The sequence below is a fragment of the Erpetoichthys calabaricus genome, chromosome 3 (assembly GCF_900747795.2).
Source record: "Erpetoichthys calabaricus chromosome 3, fErpCal1.3, whole genome shotgun sequence".
Classification (NCBI taxonomy): Eukaryota; Metazoa; Chordata; class Cladistia; order Polypteriformes; family Polypteridae; genus Erpetoichthys; species Erpetoichthys calabaricus.
The window spans coordinates 128,820,832-128,847,677 of NC_041396.2; the positions used below are offsets into that span (position 1 = coordinate 128,820,832).

General features: G+C 39.4%; 1 protein-coding gene across 2 annotated transcripts in view; it reads right to left on the reverse strand.

Moving 5' to 3' along the window:
* The window catches only part of eprs1 (glutamyl-prolyl-tRNA synthetase 1), a 208,488-nt gene that overhangs the window by 115,537 nt on the left and 66,105 nt on the right, over positions 1-26,846 (reverse strand). The window contains exons 11-13 of one of the 2 annotated variants that reach the window (XM_051925007.1): positions 25,432-25,516; positions 16,865-16,924; positions 2,443-2,463 (exon numbers count right to left, since the gene is read on the reverse strand). In XM_051925007.1, coding sequence (XP_051780967.1) covers positions 2,443-2,463; positions 16,865-16,924; positions 25,432-25,516 — 166 coding nt within the window. The remainder of the gene's footprint in view (positions 1-2,442; positions 2,464-16,864; positions 16,925-25,431; positions 25,517-26,846) is intronic. The other variant, XM_028797360.2, reaches the window with a different exon arrangement.

Consider the following 26,846-nt stretch of genomic DNA (forward strand, 5'->3'; position numbering starts at 1 on the left):
TTGGGCAGTTCCTTCTCATCTCCACTCTTTACTTTTGCCATAACTCTGATACAGGTTCATCTTTGTCTTGTCTGTTCACAAGACCTTGTTCCAGAATTCTTCCAGGCTCTTATAAGTACTTTTTCGCAAATGTAATCTAGCTATCTGGTGTTTGTGGCTAACTAGTGGTTTGCAACTTGCAGTATGGTATGTATTTTTCTGTTCATGAAGTGTTCTTCAGATAGTAGTCTCTGACAGATACACATCTGCCACCTGAGGAAGCTTCTGTCTGTCAGACAGGCATTTGGGGCTTTTCTTTGTCATAATGAGGATTCTTGTGTCATCAGCAGTGGAGGTCTTCCTTGTCCTACCAGTCCCCTTGTGATTACTGAGCTTACCAGTTCGTTTTTTATTCTTAATGATATTCCACACATGATTTGGGTAATTCTAAGGTTTTATTCTTGTTTTCAGCCTCATAATGGCTTCTTTGACTTTTATTGGCACAATTCTTGTCCTCATGTTGAACTATGGAAACTACAGACTCCAAAGGTAGTGTGCAAGTTGAAGGAAGTCTAGGTATCTTACTCCTGCAGTAATGAAACACAATAATCACAAACACCTGTGCCACCAATTGTCCTGAACATTTTGTTGGCCTAAAATGGGGGGGTGGACATGTATAAAAAGTACTTGTCATTATTACATGGTTTGTCCAAAATGTATGCAAATACCCTGAAGTTAAAGTCTGCAATTTGCAATTGAATCACATCTCAATTGTCAGATTTGAAATTTTAAGCTGTGGAGCAGCTGGATAAATCAAGGAAAAATGTGTCTTTGCCCCAAACATTATGGAGGGCTCTATATTTATCTATCTGACTACTTCCATTATTTATTAAATTTTGCATGGGGGAAAGTTATGTTTTATGTGATACTATGAAAATATAAGAATATTGTATTAAAAGAAAAAAATAGACAATTAAAAAATCATTTGGACATGGATCACATGCGCAACAAGAATGCATCACTCAATCATTTACCAATAAAGGTTTTCAAAGATTTCTTACATAAAAAAAATAACTTGACATAGAATGCAAATGATTTTCTGTCACAGATTAATTGTATATAACATGATACCTTTAATGGCAATAACACACCAAAAAATGCAATTAGCTAGGCTGCCAAGCAGATAAACCCTGGCTATATAGCTAATTGATTAACTTGATTCAAAAATTTTTTCTTCACAAAAGAAGCAGGCTATTTAGTTGAAAAATATAACTAAGTGGCCATAAAGCATGAAAGGAATAAAACACAAATTATTTAACTAAAAAATTAAAATACACCAAATTAGAGAAGATTTTTAAAACCAATCCTAGCAATGAACAGCAAAGTCCTTTTCTTTAAGACAAGATTTCCCAAACTATGCATATTATCCTTAGAATAAACTGCTTATTTTCTGGTAAATCACCTTTAATATTGTTCAGTAAAAAGCAAAGTTCAGTCAGTCAAATATGAATTTAAAATGTCACTTTCCAAAATATTTTACTGACTAAAATTTTAAACAAAATCTTATTCCAGACTAGTCTAATAATTAAAGTGAGGGATACTCACTTTGTTGATGTAAATGGGAAATGTCATCTTAAAACATGAAATGACACAGAAGAAATTATGTTACTTAGACTAAGCATTATATCTGATTCAAATAAAAAGTGAACGGTAGGGGGTAGCCAGTCATTATGGATACATGTAAATTTCTATCAATCCCAAGATAATTTACATTTAATGATGGAAATTTCAAAAAGGCTCAACTCTGATAATTTTGTACCGAGGACAAGAATGAAGCAGGGAATTGCTATGCCTTTGCCTAATTCTTTGCATTTATATATATCTGAAAGCAACTTGGAGGACAAAAAGCAAGAATGAGAGATTTTAGAATTATAAAGAAAGCCATCTGCTAATACTTTTTGTATGATTCCAACTGATCTGTCCTCCATTTGGGCAAAAAAGGCTTCATTTTGTTTTAGCATTGTTAAAAAAATCAACTACTCAAACATTTTCCATATTGCCCTGGAAGAACATATTGGCTGTCAATTTTTATTGTAGTCTCTTTAATCCAATTATTTAACTAAAACTGCAAATTTTTTATTTTTTGTGAGATTCTGAACTGCTATATGTTGAGTTAAACTTGTATCCTTAAATCCAGCTAAAGCTGATGACAAAAAATTAGCTTGCACTTAACATTTTTACATCACACTGGTGTTTCAATTATTAGAGATCACTGCCTTGTAGCACAGCTTTAAATCTTTTAGGAATTAGTAATTTGGTCTAAAGTAATTATGATGGGCAAAACTGCGTTAGCATTTGCATAAAACCCCCACCCCCATAAATGCACAGTCCAGTCCGGCTACTCCCTAGGAGGAAAAAAAAAAAAGACATGGGTAAAGCAGGAGCAGTAGGTAAGAGATGTACCTTTTTACAGTTATTTGGCAGCTTGGAAACAGAAAATGAAATGCAGTTTAATATTAAATCAGACCATGGATACAAAATTAGTTAAAAAATATCAAGGCTCAGGTCTACTCTCAATACTTTTTATATCAGAAGAAATGGGGAAAGAATGGAAGGAATAACAATTATAATACAGCAAACAGAGAAGTGGGCAATGAAAATTCTGAGGTATAAAAGAGAATTTAAAAAGGTAAAAAAAAGGACCAAGCAAGTTGAACTCCAGACATATAATGCAGATTTGTTCTACAAAGACATACTTGAAAATGCACAGTTGTGAAGTGTCTACTAAATAACTGTGTTTAAATGTAAAGCAGTTTTCCATTTGACAACCCATTCCACTCTTTCAATAAATAAATTAATTTCATTTCAGGTAGTCATTACAAAATATTTTCAAATACATTAATTGCAAATCAAGCATTATCACCTTGAAAAAACAAGACAGGACAAGCGGGAAAATTAAATATTCATGCCTTCAAAAACATTTCATGCATCATACTTTAAAAAAAAAAAAAAAAAAAAAAAAAAAAGAACATTACTTAACATTGCTCATGTATAGGGTGATATTTTATCAGAAGTTTGGTTTTCAAAAAAGACTACTAGTAAGATGGGCAAATCTTAACCCTGAGATAAATGAGGCTCAAAAAATAATGAAGGGAAAAAAAAACCACAGGAAATCAAATGGAGAATTGGAGAAAACGTAAGAAATGTATGTATCATGAGATTCATTTTCCTCCTCAAATGGACAATGTGGTATTATTCAGTTAATGTGAAAGTGTGTCTTTTGCTTGAACCCAAAGAATCATATTAAAAAAAAAAGCGCTAAACTTTGAAAGGATATTTTAAGCCACTGCATATTCACATTATAAATCTTGATGAAATCTCACAAATGCTTTGTAAAGATAAATTGTACAATAGCTACTACATGCATTAAAGATGTACTAAAGCAGGAAATGTTTTGAAGGAGCTCTGGATGAATTTTAGAAAAAATTGTGCAAAGTAGGGGGTTCACTGATACAGTACATAAATTAGATTGTGAAATTACATTTCTATCCACTATAGCAAATTAGATATGAGAATATGTGAAATTCACCACAGTCTCCTCAGGTCATGTTGGGGAGAATGCACTTGTACAACACGTTACAGCACCCATCACATGACGAAACAGCTCAGGATCCCAGTTGGCAACAACCCAGGTGGACACGCCGTCCAGTCCCATGATCCAGAAATGACCCTCCATCAGCCACAGCCAGGTATTATGTGGGCGACTCCTTGGTCTGGTCCAGCTGCTCGGGTCCTAAACAATGAGGACCCTGAGAGCTGGATCACCCTCAGGGAATCGCGCCACATGGCCATAGTGCCATAACTGATGCTCCCTCACAAAGCAGGTAATGTGCCTCATTTAGGACTCCATGAGCAACCCCTCTTTAGACACAAAGTCAAACCAGTGGTATCCAAGGATGCTCCGAAGAGACAAAGTACTGAAGGAGTCCAGTCTTTGTTTCAGGTCACTGGATAATGTCCATGTCTCAACACTATAGGAAAACGAAGCACCAGGTCACTAAAGACTTGGACCTTTGTCCTCAGTACAGGCTCCTGCTTAAGAAAAACAAGTAGCTTTATAATATTTTATTCACACACAAAAACACACACTTTTTTTTTTATCTCCAATGGACAAGTTACAAATATCTTGGGGGATTACTGACGGCGTGCTACAGGCACTTCTTTATTCCACAAAAAACAAAAAGTGAATGATCCCAGAAACATAAGCTGTAAAGAGAATACCTAAACATCTACATAACACTATCAAGGGTAAGATAAATCCAGGAAAACTATATGTTAAGGTAGACAATCGAGGTGGCTTTATTTTTATTAATTTAATAATGAGTGACATGTTACCCAAACATTTGTGTCGTTTTTCACTACTGCAGGAAACAACTTTATACAGAATTATTTTTAAATATCATGCAGCACTGCTTTCTGCACAAGACAGGTTTACTTTTTTGCATTATTAATTAACTACAATTTTTGATTGTCCATTAATAAATAAACCGCTAACAATCTCAATTTATCACATGTATGGGCAGAATGATACTGATATTGCACAACCTTCATCACTGATTTATCGCATAAATTACCGTTATCACATTAGTCCCAGATTTATTGTTTTATTTCAATTTTTCCCTATATCAAGCAGCATCAACAGGTAACAATCTCAAAGTGCTGCTGAAATCATGTCCCAGACTAAATTTAATAATATATTCTTTACTTGTGAAATGGCATAAGTACAATACATATATTCAGGTACAGAATGATGTCACACGTTGTTTTGGACTGTTGTTTACTTTATAAAGTTCCAAGTGATGGTGTGCCATAAGAAGTGAGCTACACAAAATATACTATGACTAATTTACTGTGGGTTTGTGCATTACTGCCATCATTAATAGATAGAAAAGCATAAAATAAACAGCACAAACAGCAGACATTTAAAAACACTGAAAAGCACAAACCTCAATTAAAACAATTTCAAAAAATGAAATCAAATCAGAGGGACTTCAGGGTGAGCGAACACCGGGTGTCTTTCTGCCAATGCTCTTTGGTTGTTTTTCTTCTGATCTACTGATGCTGTTTTAAGATCAGCCCATGCCACAGGGTCCTCACTTTGTTTTAGAGAATGATCTGTTATATTGGGTAGAGGAGCTTGAGGGGGAGATGCGGAAGCTGCTGCTACTTCCCCGTACATTCCGGCCGCAGGTCTGTGAATTAGCACATGCCCATCTCATAGGAGGCCATATAAGCACTGAAAAAACTTTGGAGAGAATTAAGTTCCGATTTTATTGGCTAGGAATTAATGAGGAGATTTGTCGCTTTTGCACATCTTGCCTAAAATGTCAGTTGCGACAAATTCCTAGCACGGACCGTACTCCTCTCGTTCCCATTCCCCTGACTGATGTCCCGTTTGGCTGAGAGCTCTAGGGGTCCTACCAAGTCGACCCAGATTTTCTCAGAGGACACAAATATATTCTGGTCCTCAAAGATTACGCTACCCGGTATCTGAAAGCTGTTCCCTTGTGCTCAGCTACTTCTAAAGCCATTGCACGGGAATTGGTAGGGGTCTTTGCACCAGTGGGAATCCCTAAGGAAGTTCTGATGGACCAAGGGATGCCCTTCACCTCGGAGATGTTCAGGGAAACGGACAAATTACTTAAAATTAAGCATCTAAAATCCGTGGTGTATCATCCTCAAACCGACAGACTCAGAGGTTTAATCAGACTCTCAAACAGATGCTTCGCAAGGTGGTCTGCAAGGATGGAAGGAACTGGGACCAGCTCCTCCCCCTCGTTCTTTTTGCATATCGGGAAGTACCAAAAACCTCTACAGAGTTCTCACCTTTTGAATAATTATACAGACGACAACCCTGGGGCATAGAAGATATTTTAAAAGAAGGGTGGGAAGAAGAGGCTCTTCGCTCCACAAAATATTACAATATATTGCGGTTACGCGATACATTTGGAAAAATTAGTCCCATACTAAAACATCACAAGGAAGACGCGCAAGCAGCACAGGTCCGATATTATGACCAAGGCACGTGTTTCTGGGGGATCGAGTCATGGTCTTAGTCCCTAACACCCATTCTAAATTACTTGCCCACTGGCAAGTTCCATATGAAGTTAAGGACAGGAAAGGACTCGTTGATTATTTGGTGAAACAGTCCAATCATCGACCGAGTGAGTGGGTCTATCATGTAAACCTGCTGAAACCGTGGAAGGACGGGGATCCTGATCTCTCGTCCGGCCAGCCCCGCTTACTCTTTGCTTACAAGGAAAACCTTAACTTCGGCGTGGATTTAAGCCCCAGACAACAGCGGGAGCTGAAATCAGTCATCCTTTTCGTCCTGGAGGTAGTGAGTGAAAAACCCAGAAGGACCTCTCTAACTGTACATGACATTGTGACAGAACCCAGAGTTATACTATAGTTCGATAGTGACCCAATCATCTCCCCGAGGCAAAAAGAGCTGAAGTCGAGCTTGAGATAAAGTGCATTATTGTTACTAGGAGTGATAGAGGTCCAGCCCTATAGACTATGTCAGTAAACCTGATGGAAGATGGAGGTTCTACAATGACTTCCGTCAACTTAATCAATTCTCTCAATTTGATGCCTATCTGATGTCACGATCAGATGACCTCCTCGAGAGTCTAGGAAAGGCTAAATACTTGACCACACTTGACATAACAAAAGGGTATCGGCAGTTTCTTTTAACAGAATCTGTAAAGGTTAAGAAAGCATTTAGTACCCCTAGCGGACACTGGCAGTATTGTGTCCTCCCGTTTGGGCTACAAGGGGCCCTGGCTACTTTCCAACATCTGGTGGATAAAGTACTACGACCTCATAACTCATATAGTGCTGCCTACCTGGATGATGTTGTCATCTATTCCAGCACATGGAATACTTACAGCAGTTCTGAGCGGTATTGCAGACACTGGGTGAGGCCGGGCTTCAGATTAACCAAAAGAAATGCTTCTTTGGATTAAACAAAGCCAAGTACAGTGGAACCTCGAGATACGATCACCTCTGTATACGAGAAATTCAAAATACGAGGAAAGTATGAGCGAAAAATTCAGATCTAAATACGAGCATTGGCTCGCGTAACGAGCCAGGCTGTGGGTATAGCTTGCGGCTTAGCAAGGGGGCGTGGTAGCAGTTGCGAGCCGCGATCTGCGGTGTCTGCGTTTCTCACTTAAGTGCACAGGTGGGAAACTGCCCACATCCATGATTGTTCCTGTGGCTGATGGGCTGCAGCTGCCATGTCCTCCCCGCATATATAGAGAAGCGCGAGCCGGTTAAGGGGGAGAAAGAGAGAGAGAGAGAGAGAGAGAGAGAGAGAGAGAGAGAGAGAGAGAGAGAGAGAGAGCGTTTCGGGTTCAAGTGAGTGAGTGCAGGCTCGCGTGTAGCTGAACAGTGAGCTGAACAGGCGAGCCAAACAGCTGAAGCAGGACGGTGTAGAGAAGGTCAGCTGCATTAAGAGTGTCTCGCCTGTTGCAGAGCCCGCAGGTGAGACGCTAACAGAGAAGAAGCACCGGGGATTGTCATCTGTTTTTTAAAGACGGCATCCTTTTGACGTTTTAACCTCGTGTTAAAGGATTGTTATTCTTGTGTATTTTAAACCTCCACTTCACAACTGTTTTAAGGATTATTTATTTAAAGATTTATTGAATGCTCTACTGCACTTTGGACACCTGTTTTGATTCTTTTAATAATCAGTTATATTTTTTACCAGTGTTATTTATTAAAGGTAGACTACAGTATATATAATTTATCAGTGTTATTTGTTAGGAAAATTGATTTTTTATGTTAATATATTTGGGGTGCAGAACGGATTAACTGGATTTCCATTATTTTCAATGGGGAAGTTTGTTCTAGATACGAGAAATTCGCTATACAAGCTCAGTGCTGGAACGAATTAAACTCGTATCTAGAGGTTCCACTGTACTTGGGATACCTGGTGGGTCGAGGTACTGTGAAGCCACAATGTTCCAAAATAGATGCCATTTTGAAAAATCCCTGTCCGCAAATCAAGAAGCAAGTCTTAAGTCTCTCTCGTATTAGTGGGGTACCACGCCCGAATTGTGCCCCCAATTCTCGGAGAGAGTGGCACGCTTAACAAAGAAGAGGGCCCCAAACCATGTGGTATAATCTGATAAATCAACGGCTGTATTTAGTGACCTAAAACAGGCCCTTATGTCAACAATCGTTTTAAGGGCACCTAACTCTCTGCCTTTTATTCTCCAGACAGACGCTTCGGACACAGGCTTGGGCGGCATGCTGAGCCACAACGTCGATGGTGTTGAACACACTGTTATGTTCCTGAGACGGAAACTGTTGGAACGGGAGACCAGGTATATGCAGCGGTGGAGGGGGAAACCTTTATGATTCTTGGGTCAGGAGTTCACCCTTGTCACAGATTAAACACCGTTACAGTGGATGGCCTTACACAAGGAGTCAAACCCATAGGTCACCAAGTAGTTTCTTGACCTACAGTCTAAGAGGTTTTCGCTCGTCCATCGCCAAGACTCTCTTCACACCAACGCCGTTGCTCTTTCTCGAGTTCACGACCTCTTGGTAAACAACACATGATCCGATGGGTCTGGGATGAGATGGCGCCTTGTCACACACGTGCAGATGGGTGGCAGCTAAAGGGTCTAAATGAGAGTAATTCCATGCCAGACCAGGGGGTGGTGGAGTGCACTGACCTGTTTTCTTGCTTTCCTGCAGACCATTCATGGGAAATTTCGCCTGGCCATGTTGATGTCACTTTCGGTTCTGACCCTTCAGATGACATCACTTCCAGTCCCGAAAACCATGGAGGAGGACCCTTCCAGGTCCATCCCTTTTAATGACATCACTTCCAGGTCCGAGCCTTTGCAGGAAGATCCTTCCAGATTCGGCACCTGTTGACATCATATCCTGTTTTGGCCTTTAAAACCGGCATTTAACAAATAGATGATCAGTTCTGTTTTGCACTCCGTTCTGAGCACATCAGTGCTAGCAATTTACCCTGTTGCATCATACATACATATATATATATATATATATACATACAGTGGTGTGAAAAACTATTTGCCCCCTTCCTGATTTCTTATTCTTTTGCATGTTTGTCACACAAAATGTTTCTGATCATCAAACATATTTAACCATTAGTCAAATATAACACAAGTAAACATAAAATGCAGTTTTTAAGTGATGGTGTTTATTATTTAGGGAGAAAAAAAATCCAAACCTACATGGCCCTGTGTGAAAAAGTAATTGCCCCCTAGTTAAAAAATAACCTAACTGTGGTGTATCACACCTGAGTTCAATTTCCGTAGCCACCCCCAGGCCTGATTACTGCCACACCTGTTTCAATCAAGAAATCACTTAAATAGGAGCTGCCTGACAGAGAGAAGTAGACCAAAAGCACCTCAAAAGATAGACATCATGCCAAGATCCAAAGAAATTCAGGAACAAATGAGAACAGAAGTAATTGAGATCTATCAGTCTGGTAAAGGTTATAAAGCCATTTCTAAAGCTTTGGGACTCCAGCGAACCACAGTGAGAGCCATTATCCACAAATGGCAAAAACATGGAACAGTGGTGAACCTTCCCAGGAGTGGCCGGCCGACCAAAATTACCCCAAGAGCGCAGAGACGACTCATCCGAGAGGTCACAAAAGACCCCAGGACAACGTCTAAAGAACTGCAGGCCTCACTTGCCTCAATTAAGGTCAGTGTTCACGACTCCACCATAACAAAAAGACTGGGCAAAAACGGCCAGCATGGCAAATTTCCAAGACGCAAACCACTGTTAAGCAAAAAGAACATTAGGGCTCGTCTCAATTTTGCTAAGAAACATTTCAATGATTGCCAAGACTTTTGGGAAAATACCTTGTGGACTGATGAGTCAAAAGTTGAATTTTTTGGAAGGCAAATGTCCCGTTACATCTGGCGTAAAAGGAACACAGCATTTCAGAAAAAGAACATCATACCAACAGTAAAATATGGTGGTGGTAGTGTGATGGTCTGGGGTTGTTTTGCTGGTTCAGGACCTGGAAGGCTTGCTGTGATAGATGGAACCATGAATTCTACTGTCTACCAAAAAATCCTGAAGGAGAATGTCCGGCCATCTGTTCATCAACTCAAGCTGAAGCGATCTTGGGTGCTGCAACAGGACAATGACCCAAAACACACCAGCAAATCCACCTCTGAATGGCTGAAGAAAAACAAAATGAAGACTTTGGAGTGGCCTAGTCAAAGTCCTGACCTGAATCCAATTGAGATGCTATGGCATGACCTTAAAAAGGCGGTTCATGCTAGAAAACCCTCAAATAAAGCTGAATTACAACAATTTTGCAAAGATGAGTGGGCCAAAATTCCTCCAGAGCGCTGTAAAAGACTCACTGCAAGTTATCGCAAACGCTTGATTGCAGTTATTGCTGCTAAGGGTGGCCCAACCAGTTATTAGGTTCAGGGGGCAATTACTTTTTCACACAGGGCCATGTAGGTTTGGATTTTTTTTTCTCCCTAAATAATAAAAACCATCATTTAAAAACTGCATTTTGTGTTTACTTGTGTTATATTTGACTAATGGTTAAATGTGTTTGATGATCAGAAACATTTTGTGTGACAAACATGCAAAAGAATAAGAAATCAGGAAGGGGGCAAATAGTTTTTCACACCACTGTATATATATATATATATATATATATATACACATATATATATATATATATACACATATATATATATATATACACAGATGATGCCACAAGCTTGGCACACCTATCCTTGGCCAGTTTCACCCATTCCTCTTTGCAGCACCTCTCAAGCTCCATCAGGTTCACTGTAGGGATGGTATTGGCCTGGTGATGAACGGTGCCTGGTTTCCTCCAAACATGACGCCTGGCATTCACACCAAAGAGTTCAATCTTTGTCTCATCAGACCAGAGAATTTTCTTTCTCATGGTCTGAGAGTCCTTCAGGTGCCTTTTGGCAAACTCCACGCGGGCTGCCATGTACCTTTTACTAAGGAGTGGCTTCCGTCTGGCCACTCTACCATACAGACCTGATTGGTGGATTGCTGCAAAGATGGTTGTCCTTCTGGAAGGTTCTCCTCTCTCCACAGAGGACCTCTGGAGCTCTGACAGAGTGACCATCGGGTTCTTGGTCACCTCCCTGACTAAAGCCCTTCTCCCCCGATCGCTCAGTTTAGATGGCCGGCCAGCTCTAGGAAGAGTCCTGGTGGTTTCAAACTTCTTCCACTTACGGATGATGGAGGCCACTGTGCTCATTGGGACCTTCAAAGCAGCAGAAATTTTTCTGTAACCTTCCCCAGATATGTGACTCGAGACAATCCTGTCTCGGAGGTCTACAGACAATTCCTTTGACTTCATGCTTGGTTTGTGCTCTGACATGAACTGTCAACTGTGGGACCTTATATAGACAGGTGTGCCTTTCCAAATCATGTCCAGTCAACTGAATTTACCACAGGTGGACTCCAATTAAGCTGCAGAAACATCTCAAGGATGATCAGGGGAAACAGGATGCACCCAAGCTCAATTTCGAGCTTCACGGCAAAGGCTGTGAATACTTATGTACATGTGCTTTCTCAATGTTTTTATTTTTAATAAATTTGCAAAAACCTCAAGTAAACTTTTTTCATGTTGTCATTATGGGGTGTTGTGTGTAGAATTCTGAGGAAAAAAATGAATTTAATCCATTTTGGAATAAGGCTGTAACATAAAATGTGGAAAAAGTGATGCGCTGTGAATACTTTCTGGATGCACTGTATATTTCTGAAAGCATTCTTTGTTTACAGCATTTATTCACACCTGCCTAAAACTTTTGCACAGTACTGTAAATCATGGATTTTTCACTGGTTCGCGGATTTCTGCTGACAATGGGTCTTAATTTCTGGTACATGCTTCCTCAGTTAGTTTGCCCAGTTGAACTGACGCGCTGTTAAATACTTTCCGGATGCACTGTATATTTTATATATATATATATATATATATATATATACACACACACACACACATACATACATACTATGTATACAGTATGTATATTATATATGTATATTATATATACACATACACACACACAAAGTGGGGCAAAAAAGTATTTAGTCAGCCACCAACTGTGCAAGTTCTCCCACTTAAAAAGATGAGAGAGGCCTGTAATTTTCATCACAAGTATACCTCAACTATGAGAGACAAAATGAGAAAAAAAAAATCCAGAAAATCACATTGTCTGATTTTAAAGAATTTATTTGCAAATTATGGGGGAAAATAAGTATTTGGTCATCTACAAACAAGCAAGATTTCTGGCTCTCACAGACCTGTAACTTCTTCTATAAGAGGCTCCTCTGTCCTCCACTTGTTACCTGTATTAATGGCACCTGTTTGAACTCGTTATCAATATAAAAAACACCTGTCCACAACCTCAAACAGTCACACTCCAAACTCCACTACGGCCAAGACCAAAGAGCTGTCAAAGGACACCAGAAACAAAATTGTAGACCAGCACCAGGCTGGGAAGACTGAATCTGCAATAGGTAAGCAGCTTGGTGTGAAGAAATCAACTATGGGAGCAATTATTAGAAAATGGAAGACATACAAGACCACTGATAATCTCCCTCGATCTGGGACTCCATGCAAGATCTCACCCTGTGGGGTCAAAATGATCACAAGAACGGTGAGCAAAAATCCCAGAACCACACGGGGGGGACCTAGTGAATGACCTGCAGAGAGCTAGGACCAAAATAACAAAGGCTACCATCAGTAACACACTACGCCACCAGGGACTCAAATCCTGCAGTGCCCCTGCTTAAGCCAGTACACGTGCAGGTCCGTCTGAAGTTTGCTAGAGAGCATTTGGATGATCCAGAAGAAGATTGGGAGAATGTCATATGGTCAGATGAAACCAAAATAGAACTTTTTGGTAAAAACTCTACTCGTCGTGTTTGGAGGAGAAAGAATGCTGAGTTGCATCCAAAGAACACCATACCTACTGTAAAGCATGGGGGTGGAAACATCATGCTTTGGGGCTGTTTTTCTGCAAAGGGACCAGGACGAGTGGCTTCATAAGAAGCATTTCAAGGTCCTGGAGTGGCCTAGCCAGTCTCCAGATCTCAACCCCATATAAAATCTTTGGAGGGAGTTGAAAGTCCGTGTTGCCCAGCGACAGCCCCAAAACATCACTGCTCTAGAGGAGATCTGCATGGAGGAATGGGCCAAAATACCAGCAACAGTGTGTGAAAACCTTGTGAAGACTTACAGAAAACGTTTGACCTCTGTCATTGCCAACAAAGGGTATATAACAAAGTACTGAGATGAACTTTTGTTATTGACCAAATTCTTTTTTTCCACCATAATTTGCAAATAAATTCTTCAAAAATCAGACAATGTGTTTTTCTGGATTTTTTTTTCTCATTTTGTCTCTCATAGTTGAAGTATACCTATGATGAAAATTACAGGCCTCTCTCATCTTTTTAAGTGGGAGAACTTGCACAATTGGTGGCTGACTAAATACTTTTTTGCCCCACTATGTGTGTGTGTGTGTGTATATATTATATATATATATATATATATATATATATATATATATATATAGGCAGGCGCTGACGTCCGAGGTTCGATTCCCGAGAGGGAGTGCAGTGGAGTGTGAACACCTGATGAGCCCAGAATGAGGGCGAAACACGTGTCGTGTACTCTTTGCATTTATTTGACAGTAAACTATTTCAACCATTCTATGATCTGCTCTTCACAAACTGAGGGCACCGTGGCGGATGTTAGCAGGTTGCTGGCCAACCACAAGCGTTACCTGGTAGGTAACCACCCATACAATCAGATTGTGACACAGACTTCGAATGCCGTGAATATATATATATATATATATATATATATATATATATATATATATATATACACACACACATATACATACATACAGTACTGTGCAAAAGTTTTAGGCAGGTGTGAAAAAAATGATGTAAACAAAGAATGCTTTCAAAAATGGAAGTGCTAATCATTTATTTTCAATCAATCAACAAAATGCAATGAATGAACAAAAGAGAAATCTAAATCAAATCAATATTTGGTGTGACCACCCTTTGCCTTAAAAACAGCATCAATTCTTCTAGGTACACTTGCATACAGTTTTTGAAGGAACTCTGCTGGTAGGTTGTTCCAAACATCTTAGAGAACTAACCACAGAGAACTTCTGTGGATGTAGGCTTCCTCACATCCTTCTGTCTCTTCATGTAATCCCAGACACACTTCTTTACGCTGAAGATAGTTCTTAATGACTTTGGCTGTATGTTTGGGGTCATTGTCCCGCTGCAGAATAAATTTGGGGCCAATTATACGCCTCCCTGATGGTACTGGATGGTATTGGCATGATGGATAAGTATCTGCATGTATTTCTCAGCATTGAGAACACCATTAACCCTGACCAAATCTCCAACTCCATTTGCAAAAATGCAGCCCCAAACGTTCAAGGAACCTCCACCATGCTTCACTGTTGCCTACAGATACTCATTATTGTACTGCTCTCCAGCCCTTCGACGAACAAACTGCCTTCTGCTACAGCCAAATATTTCAAACTTTGACTCATCAGTCCAGAGCACCTGCTACCATTTTTCTGCACCCCAGTTCCTATGTTTTCGTGCATACTTGAGTCGCATGGTCTCATTTCCACGTCGGAGGTATGGCTTTTTGGCTACAACTCTTCCATGAAGACCACTTCTGGCCAGACTTCTCCAGACAGTAGATGGGTTTACCAGGGTCCCACTGGTTTCTGCCAGTTCTGAGCTGACGGGCACTGCTGGACATCTTCTGATTTCGAAGGGTAATAAGCTTGATGTGTCTTCCATCTGCTGCACTAAGTTTCCTTGACTGACCACTGCGTCTACGATCCTCAACGTTGCCCCTTTCTTTGTGCTTCTTCAAAAGAGCTTGAACAGCACATCTTGAAACCCCAGTCTGCTTTGAAATCTTTGTCTGGGAGAGACCTTGCTGATGCAGTATAACTACCTTGTGTCTTGTTGCTATGCTCAATCTTGCCATGACATGAAACTGTCTTCCACAACCTCACCTTGGTAGCAGAGTTTGGCTGTTCCTCACCCAGTTTTAAGCCTCCTACACAGCTGTTTCTGTTTCAGTTAATGACTGCGTTTCAACCTACGTGTGACATTGATGATCATTAGCACCTGTTTGGTATAATTCGTTGATCATCCACCTGACTATAATCCTACAAAATCCCTGACTTTGTGCAAGTGTACCTATAAGGATTGATGCTGATTTGAAGGCAAAAGGTAGTAACACCAAATATTGATTTGATTTAGATTTTTCTTTTGTTTGCTCACTTTGTTTATTGTTATCAATTAACAAAATGCAATCATTATTTATATTTCTGAAAGCATTCTTTGTTTACAGCATTTTTTCACACCTGCCTAAAACTTTTGCACAGTACTGTACATATACATACATATAGTCGCAGGTGGCTGGGGGGGGGCAATCTGGCCGGGACGCACCGGAGGACCGGAAGAGAGCTTACGCCTTCCCCAGACCATGTGGGGGCGACCGCCCTGGCGGCTAAAGTGACCACGGGCCCCTACAGGGATGAGCTTCCAAGCTCTGTACCCGTGGTCCCCTTAGCTGCCAGGGCAGTCGCCCCCACATGGTCTGGGGAAGGCGTAAGCTCTCTTCCGGTATGGTCTGGGGAAGGCGTAAGCTCTCTTCCGGTCCTCCGGTGCGATGGGGCACTGTGGCACCCGGCTGGGGTTCATGCCCGACCGGGATGCCCAGGAGGACCGGAGGAGGGCTTGTGCCTCCTCCAGAACATGAGGGGGCGACCGTCCTGGTTCTATTGGGGGCCACAGGTACAGAGCTTGGAAGCTCAACCCTGTAGGTGCCCGTGGTCACCGCCAGGGGGTGCCCGAATGCCTTGGGAGCCCTAGACCTCAGCACTTCCGCCACACCCGGAAGTGTTGAGGGGGGAAGAGGATCGGGGACACCCGGAGTGCTTCCGAATACACAGCCGGCACTTCCGCCACACTGGGGAGTGCCGGTAGTGGAGCACATCCGGGTGATTATAAAAGGGGCCGCCTCCCTTCATTCAGGACTGGAGTCGGGTGGAAGAAGGACGAGGTCTGGGAGGAGGCAAGGAGGCGGCCTGAAGAGAGAGAAGGCATTGTGTGTTGGCCAGGATTCTGGAGACTGAGGAGCACTTGATTGTAAATATGCACTTTGAAAATAAATGTGTGTGAGGTGATTTGAACATGTCTGCCTGTCTGTCATGTTCCACAATATTATATTATATATATATATATATATATATATATATATATATATATATATATATATATATATATATATATATATATACACACACACAAACACACATATTTCGCATTGTATTGTATCAGTGCATAAATTAGGACACAAATAAGGTAAGACACTTTGCTATAGTGGTTCAGAAATGTTCTTTACAAAATTAAAAATGACTACATATTTTACTAAATGAGGCAAGCAAATAAAAGCTTCCTTTATTGGTGGGAACTAGATGGTTTTGGATGCATTTATATTTAACTCTCTGCAAAACTACTTTTCAAAAAAGGGAAAAATAACACACCTAAATTAAATAAACAAAAAGTAGACTAAAATGGACAAAAATTAAACCTGAAAGGTTAAAACTATTTATCTAGCAAAGTTAACTATCCTGAAAAGCACAAGAATTTATTTTGTTACTTTACTTGATACAAAAAAAAAATCACTCAAAAATTAACTACAAAGGGTTTATCACTGCAGATTTGATTTCCCATTTAGAAAGGAATTTTGTTAAACATTAAATACCTTTTTATTGAATGCCCAGATCTTGTCCCACTCCATATTCACAACAGATCTTGACCCACCCTGGAAACAACACATTGAAAAATTTTTTTAGTAGTTTTACTTTTTTTTAAGGAACACAAGTTTATAGTTTGTCACTGATGAGATGTTAAATAAGGATTTAATGATAGACAAGCTAAAAAATAATACCCTGATAAGGAGTATTTTACATATACCCTTCAATTCCACACTTTAAATATAATGTGGCTCATTTAAAAGACAAAATATCAATACGCATCCCTGTAAATTGAAGTGTTAGGACAGCAAGAAAACTAAAAAGCAAATTTAGAAAACAAGTCTATTATTTCATATTTGAATCAGTACTATTACCTTCTAAAAGTTCAATTTATGGCAATATCTCCAAGTAAATTAATAATTTTGGAGTATAACAAAATCCTTAACATGTATAGCTTTTGTTAAAATCACATGACATTTCTTTAAATATGAGACATTTATTCTCTTAAGTAGTAAGAGAACATTTTAATAATTTCAGACAATTTTAAAATAAATGCAAAACAAGAAATTATATTTTCTGTGCATCATCATGCATTTATGTTTTTTGAAGGAAGCTAAACAAATTGTTGAAATTTGCCAATTTTTTATGATCAACGTCTATTACAATCATATCATAAGGTCAGACTTAGAAGTGAGTAACAGATACAGCACACATTTAAACTTATAAAGCAACATAAATGACTGTGCTTCAGCAATGATGAATAGATATTTACAGGGGCAGTGCTGCTGCCTCACAGTAAGGAGACCTGGGTTCACTTCCCAGTTCAGGAATAGGCAGATTAGAAAATAACTGACTGATTTCAATACTTTACATAAAAGCTTTACATAAAATAAAGCCTGCCATCAATTATTGATTTTCTTTACATACTTTTAAATATTTAGTATACTTCAAAATACAGTATTAATATACAATTGCTAACAATTTTAACTTCATTATTTTCATCTAAGTATCTGCACTCACATGCAGATAAGTTTTTTTATTATTTTTTTAAGCTAAGTATATAAAATGGCAGCAATGTGACTTACAATAATATATATAATATACTTGAATGATAAAAAGGTAAGTAAAAAGTTGACAGGCAATATGTAAAACATTTAAGTGGTGCACGGAATCCATCGTACATTTAGAGCAAAGACTACATGAGAACTAGAAGTTAACTGATGGCTGATAGGGTCAGTACCGTTTTGATGTGAAATGATGTCAGAGTAGTAGAAAGTCTGAGCAGTCCTGTGATACTTTGTGAAGACCAAGCAGACACATCTGTTCATAACCTACACTTTTCATACAAATTTTTCAGGTGACAATATATTAACTACTGTACATGCACTTAATATTTTGCAGACTCCTTGATCACTTCCTCTAGAAGCGTAAATCTGGCCCAAGTAAAAACAAGCTTTGTGAACAAAGGTGAAACAAACAATTAGAATTAAACAATTTCGGTGCATGACTTTTCCATAAATACACTTTTGTGGCAAAATTACCGTATTTTTTGCACCATAAGACGCACTTTTTTTTCCCCAAAAGAAGGTTGGAAATGTCTGTGCGTCTTATGGTGCGAATATTGCATCACAGACCATGATGTGTAATACCTGACAAAAGTCGACATCCAGGGCTAGAGGGCGACAAAACTCACTGTTACGTTACAGGCATTCCCTCTGTGCTTGGAGGAATGTTAGACTCATTGACTCGGCATCTAATCCTTGCGTGTGCGTGAGTTGCGAAATCTAAACAAATATAAACAAAGGCAAGATAGCGTCTACATCTCATGAGGGAGCGAAGCGCATTATCACTGAGTTGGACTCTGGACTCGATAGATTACCAGCCGCTGGACTACTTCAGGCTGTTCTTTCCTGAAGCTGCCTTTCAGCTACTGTCAGACAAGACAAACAGGTATGCAGAGCAATTTTTTGAATCGAGGGCTGTGCTTGCACCGCATTCTCATTTTTCAAACTGGAAACCCACAACAAAACACGAGATGAAGGGCTTTGTGGCATTACAAATATAGATGGGACTAGACTGGCGATATAACTTCAGGGAGTATTGGTCCAAACGTGCTTTGTCCCCTGGTGGCTTTGGACAGGTTATGTCGCGTGATGATAGGTACGTGATGCTGCAAAGTGATTGTGAGCAACTGAGCTTAATAAATTCTGACACTAGCGATGAGGAGTTCTTGGGGTTTCCATAAAATTAGAAGAATGCTTGAACCTTAAAGTCTCTCCTTATTTGTTAATGACAGTGATGATGTTTCTTAATACCGCTGTTGAATTTACATGGTTGAAATATTATTCTGCTCTATTTTATTAAACATATTAGTGCACCATTTGGTTCAGAATATTTTTTTTCTTGTTTTCCTCCTCTAAACCTAGGTGCGTCTAATGGTCAGGTGCGTCTTATGGTGCAAAAAATCCGGTACATTGTCACTGTTATTTTTGCTTAACTGATATGGGAAGGTATCTGTAGCTTCCAAAATATTTGACCCACATTTAAATATTCATACTTTAATGGAAACAATCAAATCTCCATTATTTCCTATGAAGACATACCAAGCCCATAACTGTTCATGTGCTATAGTGCCCTTGCTCACTTGGTATTATTGAAGTTAATTCTCTCATGAACTCTATTTGTAAAAGAATGTAAGAGAAATTAAACATGAAATGTAACAGGTTATTTACATAAAATATAACTTTCACACTTATCATACTTTTATACTTATTAAAAACTGGTTTTAATTTTAACCCATTGATGAACAAATATATACAAGTTTCCTATCTGTGACATTTTTATCTGAAGTTCTAATCCAGTTATCTTCAAGGAATGCCAGAAACATTTTACATCTTTTAATGGATTTGTAAAAATAGTGAGAGGTAAAAATAAGACAAAAGTGGTAAAATGTTAACAATACCACAATTAATCATGTGACAAATCACAGAACATCTACAATATTTTCCCCTTTAGTGGTAATCTCAGAAACTGTTCTTTTACAAAGCAAAGACTAGGAAATATGAGCTTTGGTTTGGCTTTGCTACTGTGTTATTTGCTTTGTTTTTCTTTATTATTTCTTTTTAAGCATATTAAAAACACTTTCAGCTTTTTTGCTTTTCAATAATTTACAGTTAACTTTAGACTTCTCTTTCTTTTCTAACATTGCAAGTCATTTTGCCTACTAACTTCAAATTCTTTACATATGTTTAGTTTTTCTTTTTAGATTTGATTTAGATTTGACTCCCAAAACTAACTTATTACTGTTCAATGCTTTCCACAGCACTGCAAGATGGTAGACAATTTCCTTTATCCAACAGGTGCATAGTAAATGATTAATAATATATTTTAAGTTGGTTGATTAACCAACATTTCACACTGAAGGCTGAATAGCCACAAAGGGATGAACACACATCCTCTCAGTGAATCACCACCTTATCGTGGGAAGAGTTTGTGTGTCCTAATTATCCCTGGAGCTATGTTGTCTAAGGAATTTGCTCTGGTGGGGTCACCCAAGGCAAATTGTTTCTAGGTATGGGACACTGATGAGCACAGCTCAAAGGAGTAACATGGGTTCATCCTTCAGAGAGCCCACAACCTGCAAGAGGAGCCATAAGGGTCCTCCTCAGGAACCCTTAATGGAAATTGTGGCTTGGGTGGGAATAAAAGGCAGTTGCCTTGGCAGACCAATCCGTGACCATCAAAACTGACTCTAGGAACATGAAATGTGACCTATATGGTGGGAAAGAAACTCAAGCTAGTGCAGGAGGTAGGCAAGTGCAATCTAGATATAGTCAGGCTCACCTCAATACACAGCACAGGCTCTGGAACTAAACTACTGGAGAAGGGATGGACCCTACTTTAGTGGGTTCATATTCCTCAGCCTCCCTGGGAAGACCTATGCCAGGGTTCTGGAAAAGAAAACCTGGCTGTTGGCCACATCTCAGATTCAGGGGGAACAATACCGATTTCAGTCCAGGCGTGCAAAAACTAGACCAGTTTTAACCTCACAGGGATTCCGGAGGGTTCATAGAAGTATGCCCAACCAGTCTAGAAGTGCTTTGTGGACTCAGAAAAGGCATACAACTCTTTAGGTGTTCTGTGGGGGTTGCCTCGAGAGTGCACGGTATCACGCCAGCTGATGCAGGCTATTCAGTCCCTGCACAACCAGAGTGAAAAGTTTGGTTCACATTGCAAGCAGTCAGTCAAATTCGTTCCTACCAGGACTGCACTTTGTCACTGATTCTATTCACAATTTTTTATGGACAGAATTTATGTATAGCCAAGAAGTGGAAGGTGCCCGGTTCAGTGTCCAAAGGATTGCATCTCTGGATTTTGCAGATGTTGTGGTCCTGCTAGCTTCATTGAGCTATGACTTTAGACATGCACTGGGCAGTTTATGGTTGAGTGAAAAGCAGCTGCAATGAGAATCAGAACCTCTGAGTCGGAGGTCATAGTTCTCAGCTGGCAAACTATGGAGTGTCCGCTCCAGGTGGGGATGAGCTGCTGCTTCAAGCAGGGGATTCCAATTATCTCAGGATCTTGTTCATGAGTGAGAGAAGGAACAGAAGACCAACAGGTGGATCGGAGCGGCGTCTGCTGTCATCCTAACAATGTGGTTGAATATATCTTTATCAGCACTTGCATATATTAACTCTTTTAAGGCTAATTTTTTTTTTGTTTCTTTTCTCTCAGGGCTGAATATTTTTCCAAAAACTAACATTTTTTAAAAAAAGAACACAAAGCAATTGTTTAACATATATCAACAAAAAATATTTACTTTTGACAAATGTTACTGTCTTGCTTGTTATATGAGCCTGCATACTATATGATTTCACATACAATTTACACAGCAAAGTCCTGCAAAGTCTGATCTCGCTCAAAGCAGCCAATTTCAGTCATTGCCACATTGCACTGCTTACAATATGTGTTGCTTTGGTGCCTACTTTTCAATTATCTGTTGCTGCACTTTCTCACATATATTGTTAGTGTGTACTGTAGAGAGACAAGTCACCCGTTTGCCATCGTGCCATGCCACTGCCACCAAGTTTTATGCCCGCATCAAAACCGTATTGTCACCTTTTTTCATCTTCAGCCTGTCTGGCATCAGCTGTGAAGCCATGTGTCTCCTGTTCATCCTCACTGTGCCACAAGCTCCAATTCCTCTGCTCTGTAGCTCCATGAACAATTCTGGGCATGTATAAAAATTGTCCAAATATACACAACATGACCCAAATGTTCATAGCCCAGAAGCAGCTCCAGCACAACCTGACTTGTCAAGGGACAGTTCTGTCTTTGAAAGAAATACTTTCCTGTATATGTAATTACTTTCAGGCAGAAACCAGTGTTTGCTTCTGCCAGTACAAAATCCTTTATGCCATACTTTATGGGCTTGTCTGGCATATATTTGCAGAAAAAATGGCATCCCTTTTATTTTATCATAGATTCATGCACAGACAAATCACGGCCAGGTTGATAAAACTGTTTCTATGTTGGTTCCACAATGTCAAGCAGGGGCTAAACTTTATGCATGGCGTTATAGCCTGGCTCACCCCTTGGGATTTGCTTCTGTTTATTACAGAACTGAATAAAACTTTGCAGCATCACGTACTTATCATCACGCTGCATAACCTGTCCAAAGCCACCAGGGGACAAAGCACGTTTGGACCAATGCTCCCTGAAGTTATATCACCAGTTCTGTCCCATCTCTATTTGTAATGCCACAACGCCCTTCATCTCGTCTTTTGTTGTGGGTTTCCACTTTGAAAAACGAGAATGCGATGCAAGCGCAGCCCGCGATTCAAAAAATTTCTCTGCCTACCTGTTTGTCTCGTCTGACAGTAGCTGAAAAGCAGCATCAGGAAAGAGCAGCCTGAAGTAGTCCAGCAGCTGGTGATCTGTCGTGTCCAACAGCAAGCCTTGCCGTCTTGTGAAGTCCGGTAGCCAGTTCGGCTCCCACGGATCAATGACTGTGTATTCCTCCCACGCGAACCTTGCCGAATATGCATCGGCTGCACGAATGCGCTCAGCTGGCAGCGGATCAGCTGGCGCGGCATCGGCTGGTGTCCGATCAGCTGATGCCGGCTTCTCGCTCGATCTCCTGATCACTGTCAATAAAATCCGATTCTGAAAAATCAGAGTCAGACTCCGCAATAATGCGCAAAACATCGTCTGCTGAGTGTTTTCTTTTCTGCACTCGCTTCGCTCCCTTGTGAGATGTCAATGCCATCTTGCCTTTGTTTACATTTCGCAACTCAAAGCTTACGAAAAAACTGGCCCACCTTAAATCCGTTCGCACCTCTCCGTCTGCGTCTTTTGTGTTGTAAATGTGTCAATAAGCCCAAGCAGCCTGCTATCCCATCCTCCCACCGCAAGCCTTGTTTATCAGAGAGTGAAGTACCTAGAGCTGTATAGGCTAAAAATTATATTGTTATTTGGAACACCGTGTCTACAAAGATCTAAGTGTAGGATGACAGGAAATGCAAGAAATGTTGAATACATACCTAAAAGACAAACTTTTTTCATGTTTTAGTACTAACGACAAAATTTTGACATGAAGTGTATAATGTGTGAAGACTTAAGTCTAATATCAAATAAGCACTTTCAGAAAAGGTACAAATATAACAGAACAAATGTGCTTTTATTCACTGCAGCTAAAGTCACTTCAGTACACACGTACTGTGTTGGTATGTCCGTATCGATCAAACAGAAGAAGCTCTGCAGTCTACTTGTGACTTTACGCTGTAGGAACATAAGTAAATAAATCAAGGTATATAACATTCAATCTGACTTTTATATACAAAGTACAGTGACGGCAAAAGTGTGATGGGAGCTTCCACCTGCAGCTATACACTCTTCAGTACGCAAGCAACTCTCCACACTAGTGTTTAGATCTAGATGGTGTATGTGCCCAAAAAAGAAGTCTGATTGCATTCTCGTACCATTGCTCGTATACTGAAGTGTCAGCAGGCATTTTTCATGGCATTACACGTGCAATTTGTTAGCATGCCCTTGTCAATCAAACACAGGAAACTCTGCAGTGTACTTGTGACTTTATGCTGTAGGAAGATAAGTAAATAACATTCGATCTGGCTTTTATATAAGTAACATATAAATGTTTCTTATGTGAAGACCATCACAAAACATAATTACAAACAGGACTTGCATGATAAGTTGGCGAGCTCTGTAAGCCATGCCGTTTCATTGAAGGACATGTGTGGGGCAGACTGACTGGTAGGATGATGCCCGACCTGTTGCTGCACATCAACTGTGCCATCTTTCATCTTTACGCCTGGTACAGCTGCGTTGTTCTTATATGTGAGTGGACATTTCTTGTGGGAAGGGTTTATGTTCTCTTTCTCAGAAGTAGAGCCCTCATCCTTATCAGAGTTCACCTCTGGTATAGCATGTCTTTATTTGAAAACAGCAGTGTCAGATTGGGGCAAGCCTGAATGAGACTGAGAGAATAAAACTGAATAATAAAACAAAAAAAAAAAAAAAAAAGCTAACCTTTACAAGTACCATATATTTACACCAGCTGCTACAGACTCAAATCAAAAGTAAGTTTTTATTGTATAATAGTAACAGTAAGAGCAGCTCACTACTGAAGATGTTTGTTTTGGGATGCAGGAAGGCTCGAACACATGACCTTTTGAATAGGAGTCAGCAGTTTTTACCACTGTACTACCAAAGAAGTAGCGACAACAAACCACAATAACCAGATTTGATTTCTTTTCCTTCGGTTATAGTCTTGAATAAAACCACACTTGTTCTGTTATATTTGTACCTTTTGTGAAAGTGCTTATTTGATATTTGGACTTCAGTCTTCACACACTATGCACTTCATGTCAAAATTTTGTCGTTAGTACTAAAACATAAAAAAAGTTTGTCTTTTAGGTATGTGTTCAACATTTCTTACATTTCCTGTCATCCTACACTTAAATAGATCTTTGTAAACACGGAACACACACGAAATGCATGAGTTCCAAATAGCGATGTATTATTTAGCCAATAGGTTCCATACTCCCAGATAATCAAGGCTTGAGCGGAGTGAGTTTTTGCCGTTACTGCAGCAGTGGGAGGATGGGATAGCAGGTTGCTTGCTGCTTGGGCTTATTGACACACTTACAATACGGAAGATGCTGAATGGAGAGGTGCGAACAGATTTAAGGTGGGCCAATTTTACAAGTTTTTTGGTAGGCTTTGGTAATTCTACTGTCAAGTAAGAATTGTGGTGCTAAAGTGTCAGGTTAATAACACCTTCTCTCATGCTATTAATTAGAAAAATAAAACTTATTTTACACAGATTCAAACATAAAATGTAGACTAATGGAGAACATCTAGACATTGTTTGGCTAAGACCAACTAAAAAGACGGGATAAAGAATTAATATATAATCTTAGTGTCTGGAATATTGATGATTTATTAATGGAAGCAAAACTGGCAGTAATTAGTCAAGATTAATGGAGTTTCCTTTTTGGGACACATGAAAATAAAAATTGTTTGTTATTGCATCTAAAAAAATTCAATTTCTTACCTGAGCTGCAATAAACTGCTTAAGCCCTTCAACAGTCATACCTCTGCGCAGAACACCTCGGACAGTTGGGAACCGTGGATCATCCCTGAAAATTTGAGACTGGTTATACAAAGTGCACATTGATTAACAAAAATAAAAAATAATTTCTTTCACAATTTTTTCAAAGCATCTCATTCAAGATACAAACAACATTTAGTTGCTGTTATGTCGGAGGTCTTGTGGTTACAAAAAAAAAAAAAAAGCACTCAAATTCACACTTTTCACTTAACATTTTCTTCAGAGGCAGGAGAATGATATTTAATTGACAGCCAATGGAAGAAGAGAAACAAGTGTATTTAAAACAGATACAGAGTGTGGACAAAATAATGGAAATCTAACATGAAAAAAGTAGTTCAACTGAACTAAATTGCAGTTACAAATGGATTAATGCCCATTTAGCAGTTTCTGTCAGCTATAAAAGAAGTTTGATTTTGGTATGTGATTTTCAGAACATAAGGCAACTTCAAAAATTACAGACAGGTCAAGAAGTCAACACCAGAACTGCAGTTTCATTGTTCACAAAAAGTCAAAATGATTTTATGTGTTAATGGGAACACTTGCAAAAGTAATAAAACCATATGTCAGACATACTGTAGACAACCTGCACTGACAAAGAAAAATAATATTTTCAAGTGAAAGCTCAGCAACGACAATGGATGAAGTCACTCGAGTAATTGACAAATACCACAAAAATACAAAAATTACCACAAAAATTCACAAAGTCATAACTTATTAAAAAGTGCTGCCAATCAGAAACTACTTGTATTCAAGGTCAGCACACAAAGATAGACATCTTGGGGTAAGACAAATAAAACCTGACCCTTGAGCAATGGAAAAACTTAGCATGTTCTGAAGAATCTTGTACCCCTTATTTCCTACATCCAGACAGGTTTATGCTTGGAAAAAGCTAAAGAATACCTTCTTCCCACAATGTCAACTACCAGCTAATAAACTTGGTGTTGGCTCTATAATAGCAGAGGCAGCTACCTGGTGGGAGTCATTAGATTTGATGATTACTCTGTATGGTTACATAGGAATACACTCTACATTACAAGCACTGCCACCTCCTCATGGTTCCCTATTCCAGGATGATAATAAAGATCTATCTATCTAATGCCTTTATACACACTGCTAAACTAATTTAAAAGTGATGTAATGAATATCAAGATAAAGTCAAATGACTTCCATGGCCTCCCCAATTACCACATCTAAACAACAAATCTGTAATGGAAATTCGGGATTGTAAAGAAGATTTTGCAAAATTTACAAAAATACATTCTAATTAGTGAAACATTGCAAACATTAACACTGAGGTCTACGGTGATTACTTAGATTTCAACCAGTCTTAGGTGAGTAGCAAAGCTAGTGTATAATAA